This window comes from Saccostrea echinata, unplaced genomic scaffold (assembly GCF_033153115.1).
Source record: "Saccostrea echinata isolate AGI-Se365-2 ecotype Australia unplaced genomic scaffold, CSIRO_AGI_Sech_v1 ptg000013l, whole genome shotgun sequence".
NCBI lineage: Eukaryota > Metazoa > Mollusca > Bivalvia > Ostreida > Ostreidae > Saccostrea > Saccostrea echinata.
Window position 1 is genome coordinate 1,256,025 of NW_026889762.1, and position 24,309 is coordinate 1,280,333.

Below are 24,309 nucleotides of genomic sequence, written 5' to 3' on the forward strand. Positions count from 1 at the left end.
TAATTTTCTGAAATATCTTTATTCATAAACGTTTAATATTTTAAGAACATATTCGGATGCTTTTTATTGTACAATTATGCAGGTCAAAATGAATTGTAAGAATGGGAAGGAGAATATGGTTATTTTTACAAGAATGTAGTTCCAAACCGTGAATTTTAATGCAAAATGTAATAGCAGCAATACTCAAGAATTTCGACCACCTGGTCATGAATATATTAAAATGTTTTGTTTATAATCTATTATTGTTTACATACATCTATTCTGTGTAGAAGCAAAATGCTTTTTTCAATGTGTTGAGTGAAAAGAATTTTATTTTCATAAGCGTAATTTGCTTATGTAATATGACGATATCCAAGAAAAGGTTTTATTTTCTAAAAAAAATTATGAACGAGTATTTTCAAATCCAGGATGAGAAATTATCATCTCTGACTATACAGGATAGACAAATAATCAATGGATATCCCTTACGAGATGGTTTTATCTAATTTGTTTAAAAAATCGAAATGCATACGCCTTTATTTTTTACGAATCAAAATGCAAACCAGCTGAATAGAAATCGATCGAAGTTACCCTGCATGTATACTGTGTTAATGGGTAACTTCAACCAATAAAAGTGTATGTAATACAATATGCGGCAATACAAATTTATCAGGAATTATTCATTCACGGCCTTATGAGAACAAAAATTAGGATAAGTATGATATTACTTGTATACTCACTAGAAACTATTTCTATATCAGTGAAAACTCATTTGTTCGGTTAATATGAGTTTTAAATGACTATATGTGCATGTACTTTTAGTGTGACTTTACAAATCAGTAAAGCTGCACTCGATGTCTTCAAACTAGTCACCTTTCGATAATTACTATCTCTTTTTGTCGTGTTTTTACATCAATCTTCTATTTTTAAACAATTTCAAAGATGAATGTCACTCCTCTATGGCTCCTGATCCCACCTCTGATGTTTGGAGGTCCGTGTTTGCTCTGCTCCTATTTTGTTTTGTTTGATGGACTTTTGAGCCTGAATACTGTTCGTTATCTTCATATATTTTATGAATGTGAATTTATTTTTTTTCCTTACATTTGAGATGACAGAAATTATTTCCTTTATTACTGGCGCTCCGCAATTTTCATAAGATCAATAGATCAGGCATTTTTTCTCGAAAGTAGAACAAGGAAATAATGTTGTATTGACTCATACATGGAAACATGATCAACAAAATTTTGTTTGCTTTCGCCTCGCTAAGCAAAAACTTAATTTATTTCCTATTTTAATATAAAATATAACAAACACAGAGTGAAGGATAAGACAAAGTTGCCATTTAGTAAGTCCAAGGATGTACAAAGACCATGGCATCATTAGAAGTGCCAACAGCAGTGTTCATTTTAGTGTAACTGGTCTTCTTTTGAACAAGCAATAGTAACATGTGATAGACCAAAAGACCAATGAATTCCGATATTTTTTTTCATTTAATAAGAAAACATATAGCCACCATTTAGTTGATTGCAGTGATGCAAATAAAATGTACTTGCTAAAACTGGAATCAAAGTATAAATCTGTTGCTTCAGATTTTGCAAAACTTTGTTTCAAGTAAAAAAAATGTAAAAAAAAAAAAAAAAAACAAAAACATGATGTCAAATGCTTGTGTATTGTTGTATTTGAGTCTCATTTTGGAAACAATGTTCATTCAGCAATAATATAGTACCTTTTCAAACAATGTGAATGATCTTGTTCTTTTTGTTCAGACATGAAATATTTTAACTATAAACCTTAATTCAAATCTAGCAATATTTGAGAAACAGGAACAGACGTACCAAGGCTAATTTCACAAGGTGCTGAGCTAACTGTGGAAGAGATAAAAAGAGATGTTTAAATCTTTGTGATACTACACCAAGGAGGGAAATTAAAATTTGTTTTTCAGTTCTGAATGGCCGAATGATTACACGGAAGGATAATCATGTTTAAAATGCAAATATTAACACATTAGCAACTACAAGAATGGAGCTACTCATCAATTATTCTTTCAAACCAAAAGTAGGAAAAAACAGATCACACTATTTACCATCCGTGCTAAATCCCTGCATTTATCATGACTTCTGATTCTGTTGTAGGAGTTTGTTGTCTTGGTTCTTTGTTGTTGCCAGGTCTTGTGTTACAGACAGCAGGGTTTTTCTCGCCGTATTGGATTAAACAGAATTCAACATCAAATTGCTTTAGGGGAATTCTCTCCACCGTTAATTGCGATGAAAGCATTAAAGGTACATGTATCATTTTTGAAACGTAAAATGGCTATAAAAATTTTCTTTCCTCCTTTAATTGTTAAAATTATCATATATTTTATTAAAATTGTTATGAATGAATGTAGCTTCGATACCGGTAAAACTTCTTTTTTTACGAATGGGCAAATAAGAGGCCATGAAATCAGAAATCTTCCCTTGTCTGGAGGTACATGTAAGACAGAAAGAGAGAAAGAAAATTTATCGTGGTGAAAAAGAGAAAATCTTTAAACGTCTCAAGAACATATTCGTGCACAATCATGTAGTGAGATCGAAGTTTATTCAAATCAATTGCAGATGTCACGATGTAATTTGTGATATAAGCAGTTTTAGCCGATTGGAAATATGATCTAAAACAACTATAATTACTTTTTACACCTTAAAAACTATAATTATAAATATTATTGTGTTACTCAATTTAGTCAATCTACTTATTTATTCTACACCATCTGTCACTCATGCTCAGAACTGTGCTAATTGCCATTATTAGTCCCCTACCGGTGAAACCGGAGGGGACTATAGGTTTCCTCTGAGTCTGTCCGTCCGTCTGTCCGTCCGTCTGTCTGTCTGTCTGTCTGTCTGTCCGTCTGTCTGTCTGTCTGTCCCTCTGTCTGTCTGTCCCACTTGGTTTTCCGCACTTTTTTCCTAAACGCTTGCAGATATTAAGCTGATTTTTGGTATGTGAGTGTATCTTAATGAGTTACAGATCAAGTTTGCATTTCGTTCCGCTTCATTGATTTTTGACGGAATTACGGCCTTTTCAATTTTTAGGGGTTTTCCGCAATTTCCTTCTAAACGCTTGTAGATATTGAGCTGATTTTTGGTATGTGGCTTTACCTTGATTAGTTATAGATCAAGTTTGCATTTCGTTCCGCTTCATTAATTTTTGACGGAATTATGGCATTTTCAATTCTTAACGGGAACAGAACCAGATTACACTTGCCGGCAGGGGACTAGTATTGCTCATGCAATACTCTCAGAATGCTTGTTATACTTTATTATTTATGATATATGCAACTTTGTTAATCATTCAAGTCCTGGGCTTCGGATTGTTTGGATGTATTTTTTGGATTTTTAGAATTCACCCTAACGACCAAAGTTTAGATTGAATTGCTATTCTATCGTTAGCAGTTTTATGTTTCATTGTTGCCGGAAAGTTTTGCACGTATTTTCCTCGATGATTCAAATCTTTAATGGAACCGTAATATGATGATTTGAGGATTATCACTAAATTATATAAACTTCTTATGGTGTCTTCAGTTTGTTTGTTAAGTTTACATTACACCATCTGAATTACAATTTATGAAACAATGAACAAATAGCTTTAATTGAGGACTAACTTTAAATATGCAATTGATAGGAATTTCTGACTATTGTGAACTTAAGGGGCCATGCTCCTCTTCTTCTTCAGTCCTCTTGCTCTCCATTGTAAGAAATTTATGATAAATCTCCTCCATCTAGATCCAAAATGATTTGTTTATAAATCCGTAATTTTACGTATGCTTTTGGGTATGTATATTTCGTTCTTTCTCTTCATAATCCCTTGCAGTTATCAAAAGTAGAGTAAAATTCGCTGTTAAAAAACTGATTTTTCTTTTTGGTTAATGAATTAAAGAATTTCAGAGTATTCAATCGTTTATGTTTCAGTTTGTCAATGATCATTCTTTTAGTGTAAAATTAAATCTGCATTCAATTGCCTAGGAAGATCATTCATTTTAAAATCAAACGTTTATGTTTCCAAAAAAGCCAAATAAAATGCCCTAATTGTTCATCATGAACATTAAATTAAAACTTAAAAATCTTTTTACGCATTGTTTTTCCAGGACTTGGTGCCACAGTTTTGGGTCTTCAGGTTACAGCTCTAATCATCATTGCTCTTTCAACTGTTGTTCTCTTGTACACCATACGCTGCAATAAAGACGAAAAACATGATGGTGTGGGTTGTTGTACTAAATTTGGATTGTGTTTTATATGCCTATACCCCGTTGCAGGTATGACTTTATTCACTTTCATTGTACATATATATCTCAAAATAAATGTGATTTTTCCTCATTCTTGAATACTATTTTTCCAAGAAATATGCATTCAATACTGATCTTTTTGCTTTTAACGATGTCTTCAACGTACACAAAAATATAAATAGTTCTGGACTCATTCATGATTAGCACCATGCCTTTCACGTTAAGCATTAAGATCCAGAAAACAATACTAAAAAAAAAAAGTTAAAAACTGTATTCTGTTTGCTTCTAAGCTTTATGAATTTAATTTTTATTTCAATGTACACGTACCTTACAGAGCAATTTTTTTAATTCATTTATTTTATTTATTTATACCTATCTTATTTTTTTAAAAAAATTTCCATTATATTGTATTTTATGTCAAAGGAATCATTAGTTTTTCTGGATGCATGTTTGTTGTCGCAAATTACAAAAACCACGAGAAGGGCTGGGGATTTTACCTATGTCTGGCATCATCATGCTATGTAGTGCTTGAGGTATACATAAAACATAAAATAAAATTGCATGCATTTCCTATTAATGCACTTATAAAGATGGAAGAGCAAATATATCGTAAAATATATTGCGTATCTTTTTAGTTGATTTGTATTGTTAATATAGATAGAAATTTCGATTATATTTAAATCTTTGTCTTTTTTCTTTTAATTTTCCAGTTTTCGTTTTTGTTTTCGTTAGTTTATCATTTACTTTGAGTATGAACGTATTTTTACTGTCAAGTTGCACATTAAACATGCTCTTTAAATTCTAACTTACAACTTAGCATTACGGATCTAGATATGTGCTAAATATATATTGATTTATACATCATTTATCATTATTTCCAAATGCATAAATACATGTACGTGTAACTTCTTGCACTGTAAGATAATTTTTTCGAAAACAAAAATTGAAGTATTTCCATTATTTTAATAAGATCCTGGTATGCTGCTGTACATTGTACAAGCTTGGAAGGTCAAAAAAGGACACAGATCCTGAGGATGGGCAAAGAAATCCAGGTTATATTGGCCACGAAGATGACCAATGTGGAGCATCAGGTCAAGACAACCAAACAATGTCCCCTTCTGGTGGGGGAGGGGTATTCTGGGTCACATGCAAGGTCATCACCAATTAGAAGTCACAAGCACCATGACAATTTTGGTCAGGAAGCTGCAGGTCGCTAGAGTTTTCCACATCAGCTGAATGTCATCTGCATTGAAAATCTAGGAATCCTTAGCAGAACTTAAAAAATAATATTTACCTTAAGAAAGTGCAATTAAAAGCTAGATTCATTTTTTGCTTGAAGTGGCCCATTTTAAATATCATGTAACCAGTTTCAAATCTATGTAAAATTTCAATCAGTTTGAAAGCGTACATACTTTCTGCATTCATTTTTTGTTAAAAAAATCATTCTCAAAGTCCACATATTGGAGAAGGTGGTGTGTAAATGCGCAGTGTTAATAAATTGTACAGAAAACTGTGTATTTGACTATAATCAACATTTTTAACATGAGCCTAGTAATCAATAAAAAAAAAGGGGGGAGGGGGAGCAGAATACATTTAACAAAATTTGTGTAAATTTTGACACAGAATGTGAAAAACCAAAAATATGGAAAAAAAAAACAAGAAAAACATGTATATATGTTTTTAAATACCATGTAGTATTGGCAGATTTTAAAACATCAGGAAATGTGATTGAAAAATTGAAAATAGTCTCGAATAATACCTGAATTTTAAGATTAATTTCAAAGAGTGTGAGAGTGTGCTAACACATTTTGCGTTAACCTCGACACAGATATAATTAAAGCATAATAATTTTTTTTAAATGTCTTTTTCCTTTTTGTGACTTTTTGTGATCCTGCGTTGATCTCGAAGCAAAATATTATAACACAAAATGTACTAATAAAAATGTATGTTATTTCTTTAAATTTCTCGTTGATCTCGAAGCAAATGAAATAAAGCAACATTTAATACTCGCTGTTATTTAAATTTTACGTCATTATTAATTTTGCGTTTTAACAAATTTGATTAATTATTAACCGACGTAATAAGTCTGAAATTAAAATCATTTTGAAACTAATGTAACCACAATATATCAACAGTTTTACCTCAGTCTAGTAACAAGAAAAAAATCAAATATATTGCCAAGTACTGTAGTAGGAAAGAAAACATAGTGATAACCGCTGTGGATTTTAGGAATGAGTTCTTCAAACATAGATGTCAATAAAGAAAGAAACGTTTTGCTCAAAGGTGCTTGGCCGTATCTATCTATTCATTTAAGATTATAATGGCATATGTTTCCTTTCATGTCACATTTCATATATTCTGATATTTAATCTCTCTCTCTCTCTCTCTCTCTCTCTCTCTCTGTTATTATTGACTGCGTTGATTATAACTTTGAACTAATTTTTATTATACAATTTCCTCTAAAAATACAATAGATGGATTTTAATCCATAAAGTTACGAATATTAGAATTAATATTTTGAAGATGGTACTAAAGTTACGTGAATTTAAGAGAACAAAAATATCAATGAAGCAATTTCACAAAATCATAGGAGTAAATACATTGCAATGAACAATTTGTTGAATGACAAAATTTTATTTAATACCGAATTTTTAGGATTGGAGAATATTGATAATTTCCTTAATGAGTTAATAAATTGCAATGAACAATTTGTTGAACGACAAAATTTTATTTAATACTTCACCTTTAGGATTGGGAAATATGGATGATTTCCTTAAAGCTGAACACGCTTCGTAAAAAGAATCTGTCCGCCATATTCAATTGGATTCGCGCTATATCTGAGGGCCCCTATATATAGAGCCGCTCACTTGGTCACTGTTCAGTCAATCAGTGTAATCAATTGTCACCGGTGTAGACGGACGTATGCTATATAGCACTTGGTAGCGACAAAAAAACTGTGTGCTTCTTCCAACGCAGGAAAGTAAGATACATGTACCAAAGAGATTTACAACAGTTGCACAGGTCAGTGCAGTATACAAACACAAATATACGTAACTGCAATAAAAGGTAAACAAAATTAATGCAAGATAACCAGCACGAACACGGGTAGCCATTCCACGCCGATACCCGTGACAATAAAGCAGTCAGGTGTAACGAATGCGAAGAGTATACCCTGGTGCTGATGTCTGAGATAGTAATATCGAAAATGGCGTATGCCTATTTACAAGTCATGTTCAGCTTTAATGATGATGGGTATATTTAAAGGACTCGAACAGTGGGTCAATTTTTGGAGTGTTGTTATGTTCGAGCATTTGTTATATCTTCGAAAGATTATGTTTTTCACTGTTCTAAATATGTATCGAGTTTTATGCAATTTCATATTTCCTTTTCTTTAAAAATCTGGAAAGGAAACTCAGATCAATTACATGTTTCTTTCTAATCTAAAATACAATAGAAATAATTTGTTATACTCCAAAGGAAATCTCTTTTCACTGTTCTAACTTTTTTTTCTCTGACATTCGTGAATATTTCCTTTTCTTTGCTATAGAAAATTCAAATGAAGGGGAAGTTTCTTTTCAATCAAAATATCAATACGGATGTTTTGAAAAGATAAGACTATTTTTTATAAATATTTCCAAAACTTTTCTAAAGATTCTTAATTTTTTTTTGAAAACCTAGACGCAATTATAATTTCTGCTCACGCCTAGAGGGTTTTATGTTCGTTGATTTTTTCAAGGTAACTGAATTAAAACAAGCATTTTTTTTTTATTTTGATCGTTCGTATCTGAAAGGAGGAAAGGGAAATCCTTGAGCAAAGTAAGAACAGATCTCTATGTAATTAAAGAAATGAAAATGGTTGGCTATGCTACGCAGAATTATTTATTATTACTTCTTTAAAATAATTTATATTTCCGTAAAAGTAATACACTGAACATTGATACTCATGATGAAATATTTTTCTCCATTTAATAAGATTTACTTCCTTACTGAATTACAATACTTTGTGGCCATCTAATTACCAATTGATTTTGACTGCAATAAAAATGTAACATTGTCCATCTAATTAATAAATATTTTGAATACATTGAAAAATATAACAATGACCATTTTTACTGAAAATTAAATATTTTACTGAAGAAAAAAATCAATCAGTAACAAGGTATGTTACAAATGAAGCGAGAAACAAAAAACAAAAAAAAGAATAAATAAAAGAATTTTTGTGACGAACAAAACACTCGATCAATGACTGTGTACGTTTTGCGGACAAAGATAACCTTGAGGCAAAAACTCCGAGAAAATAAAATGGATATTATTGAAATACTGGCACACCCTTTAAAACTAATAAAATTGCGAAGCAATTCTTCTTTGAATATTACTTATGTGTCATATAAACGCAATAAGAATCAGGGTGATATGGCCATCTCCTCACTAACTAAATTATCAGTACAATAGATGCGCAAATAGTCTGTTGATGATGCCGGATTTGTCGCTAATTAATTAACTGTTTAAAATAAAAAAAAAAAAAATATAAACCTCGTATCATACATGCAAAAAAAAAAAACAACAAAAAACAAAACTAAAATATATGTAGTGTCAAATGACTTGAGGTACATGCTTAATGGTGAGTCACTTTCCTTTTAACCGTGTAGCCAGTCTAACATTTTCTGTGATTGATTTTGAACCTCAGTAAAAATATTGAATTGTGAATAGATATAACCAAAGTCATATTTTTACTTCGTAATAATATTTTTACTGAAGTAGAATTAATTGATTGTGAGCTAGAAAGTATAATTACAACAGTAAAGATAATTTAGTGGAGTAAAATGAAATATATGGAGATAACGAACAGTATTCAAGCTCAAAAGTCCATTAAACATTATAAAATAGGAGCAGAGCAAACACGGACCTCCAAAACATCAGAGGTGGGATCAGGTGCCATGGAGGAGTGAGCATCCCCTACCGACCGGTCACACCCGCCGTGTGCTCCTTGTCATGATCGGGAAATAATGGGAAAATCCGTCGACAATTCAGTGTGTAAATAATTGCCTAACAATTAGTATAATACAAATTAATAATAAATTGTCCTTTTAAAATGTTTTCTTCTATATCGTTTTCACCAGAAGGGTATCTCAGTCGCAAAAGCGCTTGCTCCGTGATCGGAAGGTCGTATGTTCAAAACACGACGGCGACTGACCAAAGTAAAAGAAAAAGAATAGGTAGCAACTGTTCCTTTGCCGATAGCTCGACACTTTAGGGTGAGAGTTAAGGGTTCTTCGGCTGAGTCCTTCAAATCCGAGTCCAACTGTCACGACAGACTTTGGCATAATAAAGCCCTTATTTCTCAGTGAGGGTCGAGTAAAGGCCTAAATTTGAATTCCTTCACCGTATATGGTGACGTTTCTATATGAGTGAAATATTCTCGAAGATGACATAAAACAACATACAATCGATCAATCAATCTGTATCTGAATAGAAGTTTCTAAATTATATCGTCCTAAAACGTTGTTGCAATATGTAAGTCATGAAATTCAAGATAATAAACTTCAAATCTGAGTCCACAGATTCAAAAAAAAAAAAAAAAATAAAAAAAAAAAAATAAAAAATAAAAAAAATAAAAACTTTAAAGTCAGAAAAAAATATGAAGGACTTTGAATTTCTAAAGTTAAATAGAAAATGGCTTGGAAATGCATGCCTCTATTTTTTTCTAAAGTGTGCAGATATATGGTACAAAATGTCAACTGCAAAGATTATCCCCAGTATGTAACAATATTCGAGTTTGCCTGCTATATTTATTCATTTTAATTTTATATATATATATATATATATATATATATATATATATATATATATATATATATATATATATATATATATATATATATAATTGTATTTATATATATTAGGGATGTCAAATTGGTCAATATTTGATAATCGGTTACTCGGACGATTTTCCGATCGAGTACCCAGGTACTCCGTAAAAATGTAAAATACAAATATGTTAATTTTATTCAAACCAGTTATAGCCCTATTCAACCCATCGATGATTTTTTTCTTTACCTTTCTATGTCTCTACACAAACGTCGAGCAAAACGAAAATGACTTTTACCGCTAAATTTATTTATCAAATAAACACTAAAGACAACAATTAATACACCAATAATTACAAATGGTTTACAACTTTTGTTTAGGAAAGCGATTTTAACAACGCAAGAGGAAGATAATCTGTAACGCAGCTTTGCAATGATTAGACAAGGGCAAGAAAATGTCTTTAAAGAAAAAGACGGTGTCGGGATCGCAAGACGTATATTATTTAATTAACTCATGTATGTTGGTTGTTTTCCCCCTAAACGCTACGTTTACTCTGCACAAGCTAGTTTATACATTTTTTGAATCTAGTTCTTTTCAAATGTATCTTTTTTTCACTTTTGAAGTGGGTAGCGGCATTTCTATGTATGTCCGATTTGGCTACCGTATGCGAACTAAATAATTTTAGGATAATAAACCCTAATTAAACGATATTCGTTATTAAATACTAATAATTAAAGCCTTCCAAAAAATAAGGGGCCGCAATAGGTGATAACAGCTGAGTATACCAGATGATTGGCCATGCGGTAATTATTGTTACAGTATAAACAAGTACGCCACAGTCAATAACGGGTACTAACAGGCGTGGGTGACGCTAATTACAAGATTAACGTAGACAATTCATTTTGAAGTTGCATTTTTTTAAAATGTTTTTTTTAATGAAAATATATACTTTGTACTTTGAAATATGAATAAAAGTATACATCCGAGTAACCGAGTAGCGATTTTAGTATTCGATACTCGGACCTTCGATCGAGTACCCGGTTAATCGGGTACTCGTTGACATCCCTAACATATATATATATATATATATATATATATATATATATATATATATATATATATATATATATATATATATATATATATATATATATATATAGAGAGAGAGAGAGAGAGAGAGAGAGAGAGAGAGAGAGAGAGAGAGAGAGAGAGAGAGAGAATATGTATCATCTGGTTACTTAATTATTGCAACTCTCGCAATCTTTTCAGATCGTATTATGATATTTGACCTCATGACCTTGATATTCAAGTTTGAGATGTAGTTTTGAGAAGCTATAATCTTTGCCATGACTGTTATTAGTTTAATAATTTATGTCTTTTTTTCTGAAGACGATTGTATAATAAGATTTTGTGCAAAATTTCTGGTCGTCCTTTTGTAAAAAAAAAAATCCCTTTTTTATATGAACCTGGAATTTTATATCCGTTTTATTACGCTGAGATTGTAATCCAGGAAATCACTCTTGGTTATATGAATCCAAATTTTTATATCCGGTTTATTATGTTACTGTCGTAGAAAGGATATCAATGCTTTCATGAGACTGGCATTCAACTACAACAGAAGGCATGCAATAAGTGTAATATTTTAACAGCGAAAGGGGGAAAAAAAAATTTGAATGATATATGTGTAAATAACTAAGAGCATTAAAGAGTTGAATGAATGCACACAATCTTTCTTGTGTACGAATTACTCAAGCCAAGATTCGATTCAATGTATGAGAATTACTAAACTTTTAAAAACCTACGTCCATAATCCTAAAATCAAGGAAAAACATCTCTTCTTTGTAAGAATTTGTCAGCTTCCCAGACCCCCACCAAGGCCTTGCTCTAGACCCACTGGGGGCTTCAATGCAGCCCCCAGACCCACTGCCTCTCCCCCCCCCCCCCCATTACGAAATTCCTGGATCCGCCACTGCCCCAGTGGTCATCATTTGAACAAAATTGAATTTACACTACCTGAGGATGCTTCCATATCAAAATGACTAAACATGATTTTCAGTTCTTGAGAAGAAGATATTTTCCTATATGTTCCTATGTAAAATTGTCGATCCCCCATTGGGCCCCACCCTACCCCTGGGGGTCATCATTTGAACAAAATTGAATTTACACTACCTGAGGATGCTTCCATATCAAAATGACTTGACATGGCTTTGCAGTTCTTCTTCAGAAGATATTTTCCCATATATTTCTATTTAAGACTTTGATCCTCCATTGTGACCCCACCCTACCCCCCGGGGGTCATGATTTGAAAAAAAACAGAATCTACACTACCTGAGGATGCTTCCACATAAATATGACCAATCAGGGCTTTGCCGTTCCTGAGAAGAAGATTTTTTAAGATTTTTCCTTTATATTTCTATGTAAATCTTTGATCCTCCATTGTGGCCCCGCCCTACCCCCGGGCGTCATGATTTGAACAAACTTGAATCTACACTACCTGAGGATGCTTCCATATAAATATGACTCATAATGGCTTTGCTGTTCTTGAGAAGAAGATTTTTAAAGGTTTTTCCTATATATTTCTATGTAAAACTTTGATCCTCCATTGTGGCCCCGCCCTACCCCCGGGGGTCATGGTTTGAACAAACTTGAATTTACACCACCTGAGGATGCTTCCACACGAGTTTCATCTTTCCTGGCCCTGTGGTTCTTGAGAAGAAGATTTTTAAAAGATGCTATTTATTTTTCACCAATTCTCTATTATCTCCCCTTGAAAGAGGGATGGCCCTTCATTTGAACAAACTTGAATCCCTTCACCATGGATGCTTTGTGGCAATTATGGTTGAAATTGGCCCAGTGGTTCTGGAGAAGAAGATGAAATTGTGAAAAGTTTACAACGCCGACGATGACACCGACGACAACGTCAACGACAGACAACGGACAAATTTCGATCAGAAAAGCTCACTTGAGCCTTCGACTCAGGTGAGCTAAAAACTGAGGCCCCGTGTCACGGCAGGCGTCGGTACGATAAAGATCCCTCACTGCTCAATGACCTGAGTGTCGAGTAAATGTCTAAATCTGAAGCCCTTCACCAGTATATGGTGACGTCTCTATATGAGTGAAAAATTCTCGAATGGGGCGTTAAACAACATACAATCAAACAAACAATCTGAAGAAGTTTATTAAAGATAAATGAAGAAAAAAAAAGTTATTTCAATGAAAGTGAAAAATGTTTAAAAAAATATTTTGAGCTTTTTCTTCTATCATTTGATATTTTCAATCATTGCCAATATTTAAAATGAAGTAATAGTTCATAGTAATTGCATATAAAGTATTACTTTAAAAAATCAATTTAACAAAGACGACTGCTAATTGCAAAAATAAATAAAGAAAAAGAAATAAAAAAGAAATAAACTACAAATTTAAATTTCTGCCATATCAATAAAAGATAAAAATAAGATATCCGTTTATAAAATCTAAATAGCCTAGTTTTAAGAGGTACATGGTGCAAGGGCAATCATGTTTACAATATTTATGATAACACAGGGTGACACACATATAAGCGGCATACATCAATTTCTTTCCACTTCGAACTAAAAGTAGAAAAACCAAATGTAGGAAAATCAGACTCAACTTTACGATCAACCCCTGCAAACAACATCATGAGTTCTGAATCTGTGGTGTTATTTTGTTGTCTTACTTGCCTGTTGCTACCAAGTATCTTGTTACAGGCGACAGGGTTTTTCTCGCCATATTGGATCAAACATAATTCAACATCAGATTGCTTCAGGGGAATCGCTTTATCCACGAATTGTAATGACACCATGGAAGGTAAATCTGAAATATACCGTAAACCAAATATTGTTCGCGACAACTTTTATCTGCGATTTGTGAAGTTTAAATTCCACTGGCAAATACTTATTTTTCATGACAAAAACTTACTTTATAAAATAATCATTTTGCGAGTATTGAAAAGTAATTTACTAGTTGCCTACCTGCAAGCATAATCTGTATCCTTCTAAGAATTAATGAAATGTGGATGGTAACTCATCAAGGTTAACTCACATGCCAAAAACCATCACAATATTTATAAACTATAGGAACAAATGCAGAAAAATAAATGGGGCTAACTGAAGGACAGACAGAAGGACGAATGAGGTTAAAACTATATTTCCTTCCGGTTTCAAAGGTAGAAGGCCTCTAAAAGATTTGCAGCGAGAGGCATTCAAAATAAAAGGATCGAAGCTACATGCGAATAAAACTTGATTTATAGTATTAAAAAAAGATAGAAATCAAAGATGCATTTTCACTCTCCTTCCATTTTCTTATAACTTTAGCCTTGATCTTGTGGATTTGTGAGTTGAGACATTGTACTCATATATCTATTGTGCTTACATATACATGTATAGAAAGGATGTTATAATCGCAAGCATGTCCTTTGGCAGATTCATAAATATATGTGTCTTGTTTAAGACCTGCAGTCAAAGCTAAGTTAATGATCTTCTTCTTTACAGCCTTATTTATAACAACTTACTGGAAAATAGACTAATTTGACATCTGGTTAGACATACAATGGGGGGCACACTTTTCCTTTTACGTCCAATTAATAAAAGCTTCTATGCACAGGGTTAATATTTTAAAGTTTTAGGTGTTTTTTAATTTTTCATAATTGCCGATTAGTTTTAGCAGCCCTTGATGAAATTATCCAGAAATTTGACGACAAATGGAATGCATGAATGAATTAAGATTTTTGCTGATTGGGAGCTTAATACTTAACAAAGTTAGCATGTTTTGTTGGGAGTGGATTGATGTAGCCTTCTATTATTTAAAAAAGATTTATATAAATTTTGTCATTTACGCTTTATCTAAAAGCAGACGTTATCTCTTTGTGGTTTATATATCATTTATTGACATTTCACCAAGTAGCAAAAAATTGGATCCTTAGGAACCGAATCCCCTCGAATATATTTATCACTGAATATACTAGATAATGTATGTTAATATCCCAGTATCACTTTATGCCATACTATCTACACTTACAATTTATTGACGAAAATACAAATTGTACACTCACTTGTTCGCCTCCCTGAATCATACACGGATAATAACACGTTTTATTTAAATCTAAAGCTTATACTTTGTACATGCTCATTCAAAATAAGACATATTGAAAAATTCGCGTCGCATGTAAGAAACAGAGAACAGAAAAAGTTTTCATAAGCAAAAGTATTTTACCAGATTTTTAAAATTCGTGACTATTTGGTCAAATGTTTTGATGCTGGCCAGGGCTCTATTCATTCATATTCTACATAGAGGTGTTATTCACCTTTGATAATTAATAATTGTATTAAATAATGTATTTAAATTTGAATAAAAATTGAATAAGGGAATTATGTAAGAATTTTTATTGTATAATGCAAGAAGTACTCTCATAGTTTTAAAGATCAAGTAGATTTGTAAATAAAAGATTTTTAAAAATGAGACAAAAATAACGAACCATATGAAATTATCTTCAAAGACCAAGACAGGTCAATGTAAAAGGTTATAATATGATATGATACAATATTTATACTATATATAACATTATATATTATATTACAATATGTAAAAATAGTAGTGAACACTGCATACTGAAGCACTTAAAATTTATTAATAGTCTGCATGATGATAAAGATTAATGGATGCTAGAAGAACTTACTTTATAAGCTGTTACTAAGTACTAGACTAAGTATTTAGTTATCCTGTTCATCCTATTTTTCCTGTTCTTGAGCAACAAAGCTTCATTTATCATTTTATTTTATACTTTCATGGATCCTCTAAATTGTATGATACACAAGTGACCGTAAATGCCCTTGGGCCTTTTTTTTTATTTCCGCATTTTCTTTGCAATATTTATCTCCTTCTGCCATCTATGATTCTCTACAATTTTACGATGCATTAATATCGGACTACCTATTAATATGTGTTTTATTGGTTAAGAAACAAAATATTAGGTACTCAACATTTCGTGTTCTTACTATCAGAGTAATTGATAAATAATGCATAAGAAATTTACATATATCAAAGGAACATTTTGTTGGAGAAAATGAACATCTTTTCCAGTCATTTTTTACTATATGTTTCACTTATCTGTTATATATTCATGGTTGTAACCTTCACTTCTCTATCTTTATTTGTGTCTTACTTCAGCAGGACTTGGTACCACAGTTTTTGGCCTTCAGGCTACTGCTCTCGTTATTATTGCTCTGACAACAGGGGTCATCATGTATTCTATTTGTTGCAATAAAGACGGTGTTGGTGATGTGGGTTGTTGTACAAAATGTGGAGTGTGTGTGTTATGTTTATATCCTGCTGCAGGTACGAATATCTTCATTGCATAAAATTTATAAAATGTAAAATGGTGAAATTATCGATCAACATGTACAAAATATAACGTAATTAAATTTTCAATAATTCATAGATTGATTAAAGACATTGTTTTTGTCTCAGTAGCTTACTGCGAAAATGATTGAAAAAATGTCTTTAAAAAACATTTAAAATTTTCTGATAGGATATGTATAAAATGTATTTACTTTTGCAGCCATAGATAATTACAATATAAAAGCAAGTAATAAAAAAAGTACCATTTTGAAATTTTCTCAACCCTTGAATGAGTAACTCTGAACTGGCCTTAAATGTCTTATAAAGAAAATTTACAATTATTTCCCAAGGTTTTTAATTCCTTTCTATAAGAGAACCACCACCAGTCATGGCTGCCTCTCTCCTTCTGAAGGCCTCTTTCTATCTTATGTTTGATTGGACATCTTGAACTTTTTTTTGGTTTCACATACTGTCCGGATGCAAGGAGAAACTGCATTTACGCTTTGAACAATTAAGTTGAATGAATAAGTTTTATTATTAAGTTTATAAGTTTTTATGAAATTTTTTTTAATGACACTCAATGCAGCTACTTTTATGAAATTATTGTCAATTTTCAAGTTACCAGTATAATAGTCCAATGACTTTTTTTCTGGAAATCTATACCATTTTTTAAATAAATTTGAATTATTTATGACAAGAAGGACAGATAACTCTATGTGTTTGGTGAAAAAAAAATCATGAATTTCAATAAAGAAAAACTGAAAACATTTTTAAAACAACTTCCCCACTTAGGAAACAAAATTTCACCAATGCAGGAAAAATAAAGAAAATCAATGAATAGAGTAAACATTTGATAAGTACAAAATGAAACGGTAGCCCTTTTCACAAAAAAACCTTAAGTTTTTGCGTAAGATTTAAACTTAAGAATCTCTTACAACAAATCTTTAGTGCGTTTCACGAACGCATTCGTAGCAGATTGAACATAACATTTTACGTGCGACAGACTTCATCCCTAGTAACGACTTCAATATGCTTTATAATCCTTAAATAAGTGGGTGAAAATAAAAATAAAACTTAGTTTCTAACAATGATCAGCTTAACAAACATCACTGACAACAAATATCGAATGCAATCGTTTGTGAAGCAAGAAGTTTAAATATGATGTCACAATCACAAGTCTGACGTAAAAGTAGGTCATACGAAAATCTTAAGTGAAACTTTCATCGTAAATATTTTTGTAGTGCATTTCATTTAATTTTTCGACAAAACATATAAAATATTATTGTAAGTTGCTTTACAAAATTCAAATTTACGTGTATTTTGGTTTCTGCGGTTATATTTTTACAATAAAATCGGTTTTAAAATAGGGTTGGGGCTCCCGTAAAGTTACGACAAATTTTTCACTTACGACTTTCTTAAAATTTTTTGTGAAAATGATTTTTATCATAAGTTTTCACTTAAGTTAAAAATATATCGTAAGATTTTTTGTAAAAAGGGCTACTGGTGTGTTAAACTACTAGCCGCGCTTCATAAAAAAACAAGTCAGTGTAATGCACACCAGTAACATTAAAACTACACCCAGGAAAACTCTTTTCTAAATATTTATATTTTGCACGTTTGAATCGACTCAATCAATAAACGATATAAACAATCTAACTCAGTAGTAACCATCTCATGATCAGTCGCCGCATTGTGACGTCACAATCTTGAAACACGACGTGAAACACGAAGTTTTGTTGCAGGGCAAACACGACGGTCACGTTACTGTCTCTGCCAATCATTTTCTATTTTACTAGTGATTATTTATATCAGGTATGATTACATAAATTGTAAAAAAAAATCCATACTATATTCATATGTTTTGTTGTTAAATGTGGGAAGTTGAGGGTTGGGGCGGTTTTTTTTTTTTTGCTATTTGAAAAATAGATACACCAGAAACCTAGCCATTTACTTTTTAAAGGACTTATTTATGTATTTTATAGATAGCTGTCATGATATGTTATCGTACATGTACTTTATTTCTAATTTATATAAATGGTGCCTGTTTTGGAGGGTACGTGTGTCAGTTGAAATTGACACCCAAATGAAAATCACTGTCAGCCGACGGGTCAGCGAATGGTGACAATGATTTTCTTAGGGTTTCAATTTCAACTGTTACCATCCAAAACAGGTACCACTTATTTTATTATACTGAATATCTAATTGATTTAGGATGTCAGCAAAAAATTCGTCGATCGTTCTTTAGGAAGCTTTTAAACTCGCTTCTATTTTTCTCAATAAGAAAGCTTTGAAAAAGATTAACCGACCGTTTTATTGTTTGTATGATACTTAAAGAGTCCTTTATTATCTTAGTTTCGTTATTTCTGTACTCGCAAGCATGTTTCATCTTTCGTTTGTTGATTTCAAGTAAGCTACACCGGACCCAAGCTTTTATTGACATAAAGTTTATTCGGTTTCTTCCAAACGCACAACTGAAGTTTTAAGAATTCTACGATAAACCGTAAGCGCATAATTTGCACACATGTGACATTTTCGTTGTGTTATCAATGTCAAGTGCGTTGCAAACGCTGAGGGTAACATTACTGATTGTTAAATGCGTCTAAACCAATCAGATTTTAGTATGTAACATGAAAGTATAACAAAAACTACTTACTTTTTATGATACCTTTTGATATGTTGAAAGCACATATAAATATTATAGCATGTAAACATTATATTAATATTCTATTCTAATTATCAGTATTGTATATAAGTTTTAGCAATTTCGTGCAAATGAAGGACTATAATAACTTGCAACGAACTTGTTATCACGTCCCATTCTTTTTACTTCGAATTCGGACTGGTGAAAGCTTACCACGGATAATTTTCACCGATTTTGCATAAGCCTCGGCAAGCATCTCCATTTCTGTTTCAGTTCAAATCGGCTTTCTTCATATTGCAGACGAACATGGAAGTAGCATCGGGTATGAGCAGCATCCGTTACTACATACACTTTTCAACCTCTTTTAGAAGATTTCAAGTCGTAAGCTACAGTATACGTGGACAGTTACACCAGTTCCTACGTTTACGTGTAAAGTTACGACCTTCGTAAAACGCTATCTACGTACACGTAAATTTGATCGTAAAATCTACATGTGTACGTTTACATTTACTTCTACGAAAAAATTTCCGACCTTTAGTAAAACTGCTTACAGGATACTGACATATAAGTTGATATTACAGGAATTTCAACAACCCTCTTTAAAGTCAGTATTCCCTTAATTCTATGCTCGTTATAAAGACCTTTAAAGCAAATGTATCTGTCATTGAGCCTGATGTGTTTTATAACAATTGTTAGCCCTTTGTTTTTATACTGAATTTGACTACGAAATATTTCGTCTATCTGATCAATACATCTGGCCCACGGCGGGTGTGACCGGTCAACAGGGGATGCTTAGGCACCTGATCCGACCTCTGGAATTTCAAGCGGTCCGTGTTTTATGCCCTCTTTAATATATATATTGCTTATAGATTTTTAAGATTGATCATCGTTCGTTTTCGTAACCTTATTCCTTAATAAATCTTTTGTTTTGCGAAGGATGCATTAGATTCTTATGGGTCAACTAATTTGTTATTAATGAATTCCTCAATGGCATTCTTTTAAACAGGAATCATTGGCTTTGCTGGATGCATGCTAGTTATCAAAGATTACAAAGACCACGAGAAGGGCTGGAGTTTTTATCTTTCCCTTGCAACATCATGCTACGTGATGCTTAAGGTATGTCTAAACAATATTGCATGTTGTTTTACATAGCCTACGTTTTTTATGAGTGTGTAAGGTCGTTTAATTTTTTAAGAAACTCAAATTGAAAATGTTTTTTTTTATACTTAAAGAGCTTAGTCTTCTGCTGTGCAACATACAAATATGCCAAGACAGAAAAAGGCACAGATAACAAGGACGGGAAAGTAAATAAAAGCTATGTTGGCAATGAAGTTGTCCAATATGGTGAATCTGGAAGCAGTCAGGATAACCGCGCCATGGCTACCTCCGGAGATGGGGGACTTATTTTGGGTCACGTGCAAGAACACCACCATCTGGAAATTAGCAGGAGTGGTAGCATAATGATTAGAAAGCTGCAGATTGCGAGAGTGTTTCACATCAGATGAATGCTCCTTCCAGTCGGATGTTTTCTGCATAAAATAAGACATAAGAATTTATTAGAGCTTTTACAACCGTTACTGTTGAATTTAAACATTTAATGTACATATTTTAACATTAACTGTTTTGGGATAGTCAGGGAGAAAAAAGTTTCGAGACAACTTCAATTCAAAAAAACTTTTATTTGTAATTGAGATTCGAAATGCCCATTTTTACTACGAATGTAAAACATTGATTTTTTCTCTAAGCAATTTTTACAGAAGATCGGAATTAAGAAATATAGAAAAGTAACAATGCATGTTTTGGACTCAGAAACTTAGCAAAATTACCGCCTTATGAAATTTATACAAAATATTTCACCTAAAGCAATTGTTCATATAAGCTAAAATATTCGAGGGCCACAAAAATACTTTTCTCGCTTTTATTAATTTCAAGTCATTCACAGTTACTTTACGACAGCCATTTCAATGATAATTGCTCTAGATATTCTTAATCTAAATCAAAGTACCATCAGATGTTCTTAGACAAAATAATCAACCTACATAGCAATTAGCAAGAGTTTTTGAACTTTATATCAAGTAATAAAAATTATATCATTGAAAAAACAAATCAAATTACTGAACATATATTTAAGTTCATTGTTCAATTGTTCAAAATTTGCTCTATTAGAAGTGTGCAGCGTCATAAGACATTATAAAAAAAGTCTTGGAAATGTCTTTCAATTATTGAAATTCCAATTTTTGGGTACTGTGCCAAAATATGCGCCGAAAAGAATATATCATGTAAGTAGTATAATTTCTCAATATTTATCAATAAATTAATATATAGAGGGTATTCAATGTTTTGTTGGATATGGAATTTATTTCACGAGTGGGACAGAATTTTTTGAGTGCAAATCACGAGTGAAAATATAAAAAAAATCTTGTCTAAATATTTAAATTTCATATCCAACTACAAAACATTGAATTTTCTGTTTATTACATTTTCTTTGATTTCTCTTTGCCTCTGTCTTTTCTTAACACAGTGTTGTGGGCTGTGACGTCATAGTTGAGCGGCTGAGTCGTCATAGCTTAGCAATTGTGAGATTGAAAACATTGTAAAATTGATTTTAGCAATACATTTGGGAGAACCTTTACAATTTTAGTCTTTATTAAGATGGTTTAGTTACTATTTCTATCTTATGACAGGCCAGAAATCATTTCTACTTGCTTTAATATCCTTTCACTCTGTGAGAGAATATCACTTTCAAATTGGTATCCTTTCACACTGTGAGAGATTATCACTTTTATTCAATGAATAAATCACAGTATTTCACTGTTGAAAATGTAATAAATAATATTATTTTATTTTGATTTTTTTTAATTGTTTTTTTTTTTAAATATGTAGTCTCATAACTGCTACGATGCGTGAAAACTGAGTTGAACTAACTTAATGGAGATTTAGCTAAACTGGTTTGCTGTAATGTCAAAGTAAACTCCTACGAAGAGTCCGATCAATACAGTGAGGAAACCTGGGATTGATGTGGTGAAGCGTAGGTTATCTTATGACGGCAAAACTCCAAAGCCGACGCCCTAGCATGTAAAAATGGCGGCCACCAGATCACCGAACACTCTTGATCACTCCGCAGGTCTCATACTTCTGATAGGGATAATGATAGATTTGACGAGAAAATGACTATAACAGCCGATGCAGTGGATAAATTACAGAAAGGACAATCAACTTTTCAATCTATTGTTGAAAGTAAATTGGACAAGTTCAAAAACGAGTTTATAGCGAGTGTTGATGAGAAATTCAAGACCATGAAGAGTGACATTAACAATGAGTTGTCGATTCATAAATCACAAATAGATGCACTTTCAAAGACCATTGACTCCTTTGTTGAAGGACTAGGACTGGTTGAGAAAAGGGATCGTAGGGAATACCCGAAGTATGAAAATAGTGTGCGTGGTTTTATCAACAATCCTCTTGATGGCCCAAATGTTACGATTATAGCAACAAATGTTAAGTTTGAACCCAACAAAAATCTACTTGCTGTTGCTCAAGAGATAGTCGCTCATCTTGATGATAGTGTCCATGTTGTTGCTGCCGCTCGATTAAAGAGTAGGAAAATCAATAAACCGGGGTTAGTGAAAATTCGTTTTGCTTGTGTTGATGAGAGAATTCGAGTACTTAAGACGAAGCGCAGACTTGGCGAGATTGAATGCTACAGCTCAATTGTCTTGCGTTCAAGTAAGTCCAACACAGAGAGACTAGTTGAATTAAATGCAAGAATTATCCTCAATGAAATTCCAAATGGTAGAGACTATAGAATAACAGCAAATTGTAGATTTATATAATCATTATAACAAGGAATCTGCCGCACATTCTTAACTTGTATACGTAACACGTAAATTTATATTTATGCCCATTAATTTATACGTTTTTCTTACGCTTGCAAGTTATGTCGTCATTTGTAACTAAACAGGGAAATTGTTTTCGCTTTTATTGTATAATCAAATAAGTTGGTTGGGACATTATCACAAACTATTTCTTGGAATGGCCAAACTTTCTTCGGAAATATAATTGTTGGGTATCCTTGGTTCTACTGGGTGTATGAATTAGGTGTCGAGGGATTTGGTGCGCTGCCTGGGTCCTTGAAGTTCATTTGGTAGTATCATTTTTATGTATTCTACAGGTAAAAGACCTACTTATATTGTCTAGATAACTATATGTTTTAAAGAAAGAACATAAAGATCAGTTTCACGGTTGATAAATCAATAAATCGTGTTTTATTTCTGCTGGTACATTTACCAAGCTTGACATCAATAAGAGGAGGACACCATTGAAAGCCCTACCGGAGTAAAGGCAATGCAGATGCTACAGATCACACAAGGTGCGTATAATTTTCATATTACACAGATAATGACTGATAAACTCTACATAAGAGAATAATGCATAAGTTCTGTATTAAGTAGATAGTCATGAACCATTTACAAATGTATCGACACACTCTTACCAATAACTATACTTTTATTATCTTAAACTTAAAACAGTTACGTACCCTTTAACTATCTTTATCTTATTTGTAAGTCATCTTCAGACTGTCCTTAATTTCTAATGTAATAGATCTGATTGGTCAAACCGCATTTGCACATTTGATATCAGGACTTCCGTGTATACAAAGATAAATTCCCTACTCCAGCCACATTTTATAGCTAACAACTTGGTGGCTAGAAAAAAGGAAATGTCTGCACACTGTATCCAAAGTAGTTTATGCAACACCATAATAGGGTACCATGTATTTATTTTCATGCTTATTTACATGACATAATTTGATAGTTTGCTGCTTTACACCGACTACATTCGAGTCTGAGTAATCATTGATATTAATAGTTCGACTAAGTTTTCCTTCATATCTCAGAAAGTAGCTATACTTAATGGCAACCATAGATTTTAATTCACAACCCTTATATAATAAGTTAATAACCTTTAATATATTTATTAATAAAAAAAAACATATTTATACTTTAAATTTTATTAAATACTGATTCAAAGACACTAATTACCGTGGCTGGTAGACAAACATTATAGAGTATTTAGAATTTTTTTTTACATTTCTTGAAGGACATGAAATGATGAGTCTCCTCTCACCACAAAAGATAAAATTTAAAATAAATTAATAAAAAAAAAAATACAACAAAAAATGATAAAATCTAACGAATTTTAAGACACAAGAAAACAGGAGATTTCATATAATTGATAAACTTCATTTGGAAGACCAGGATTCCTA

General features: G+C 32.1%; 1 protein-coding gene and 1 pseudogene across 1 annotated transcript in view; one reads left to right on the forward strand and one right to left on the reverse strand.

Moving 5' to 3' along the window:
• LOC133186424 (uncharacterized) overlaps nucleotides 1–20,731 on the forward strand; it is a 39,739-nt gene extending 19,008 nt beyond the window's left edge. Inside the window, exons 2-4 of the mRNA XM_061321675.1 lie at nucleotides 16,235–16,399; nucleotides 20,050–20,159; nucleotides 20,276–20,731. Of these exons, the coding sequence (XP_061177659.1) occupies nucleotides 16,235–16,399; nucleotides 20,050–20,159; nucleotides 20,276–20,548 (548 nt within the window). The 3' untranslated portion in view covers nucleotides 20,549–20,731. The remainder of the gene's footprint in view (nucleotides 1–16,234; nucleotides 16,400–20,049; nucleotides 20,160–20,275) is intronic.
• On the reverse strand, nucleotides 16,757–19,305 carry LOC133186199 (uncharacterized; annotated as a pseudogene).
• Nucleotides 20,732–24,309: the final 3,578 nt, after the last annotated feature.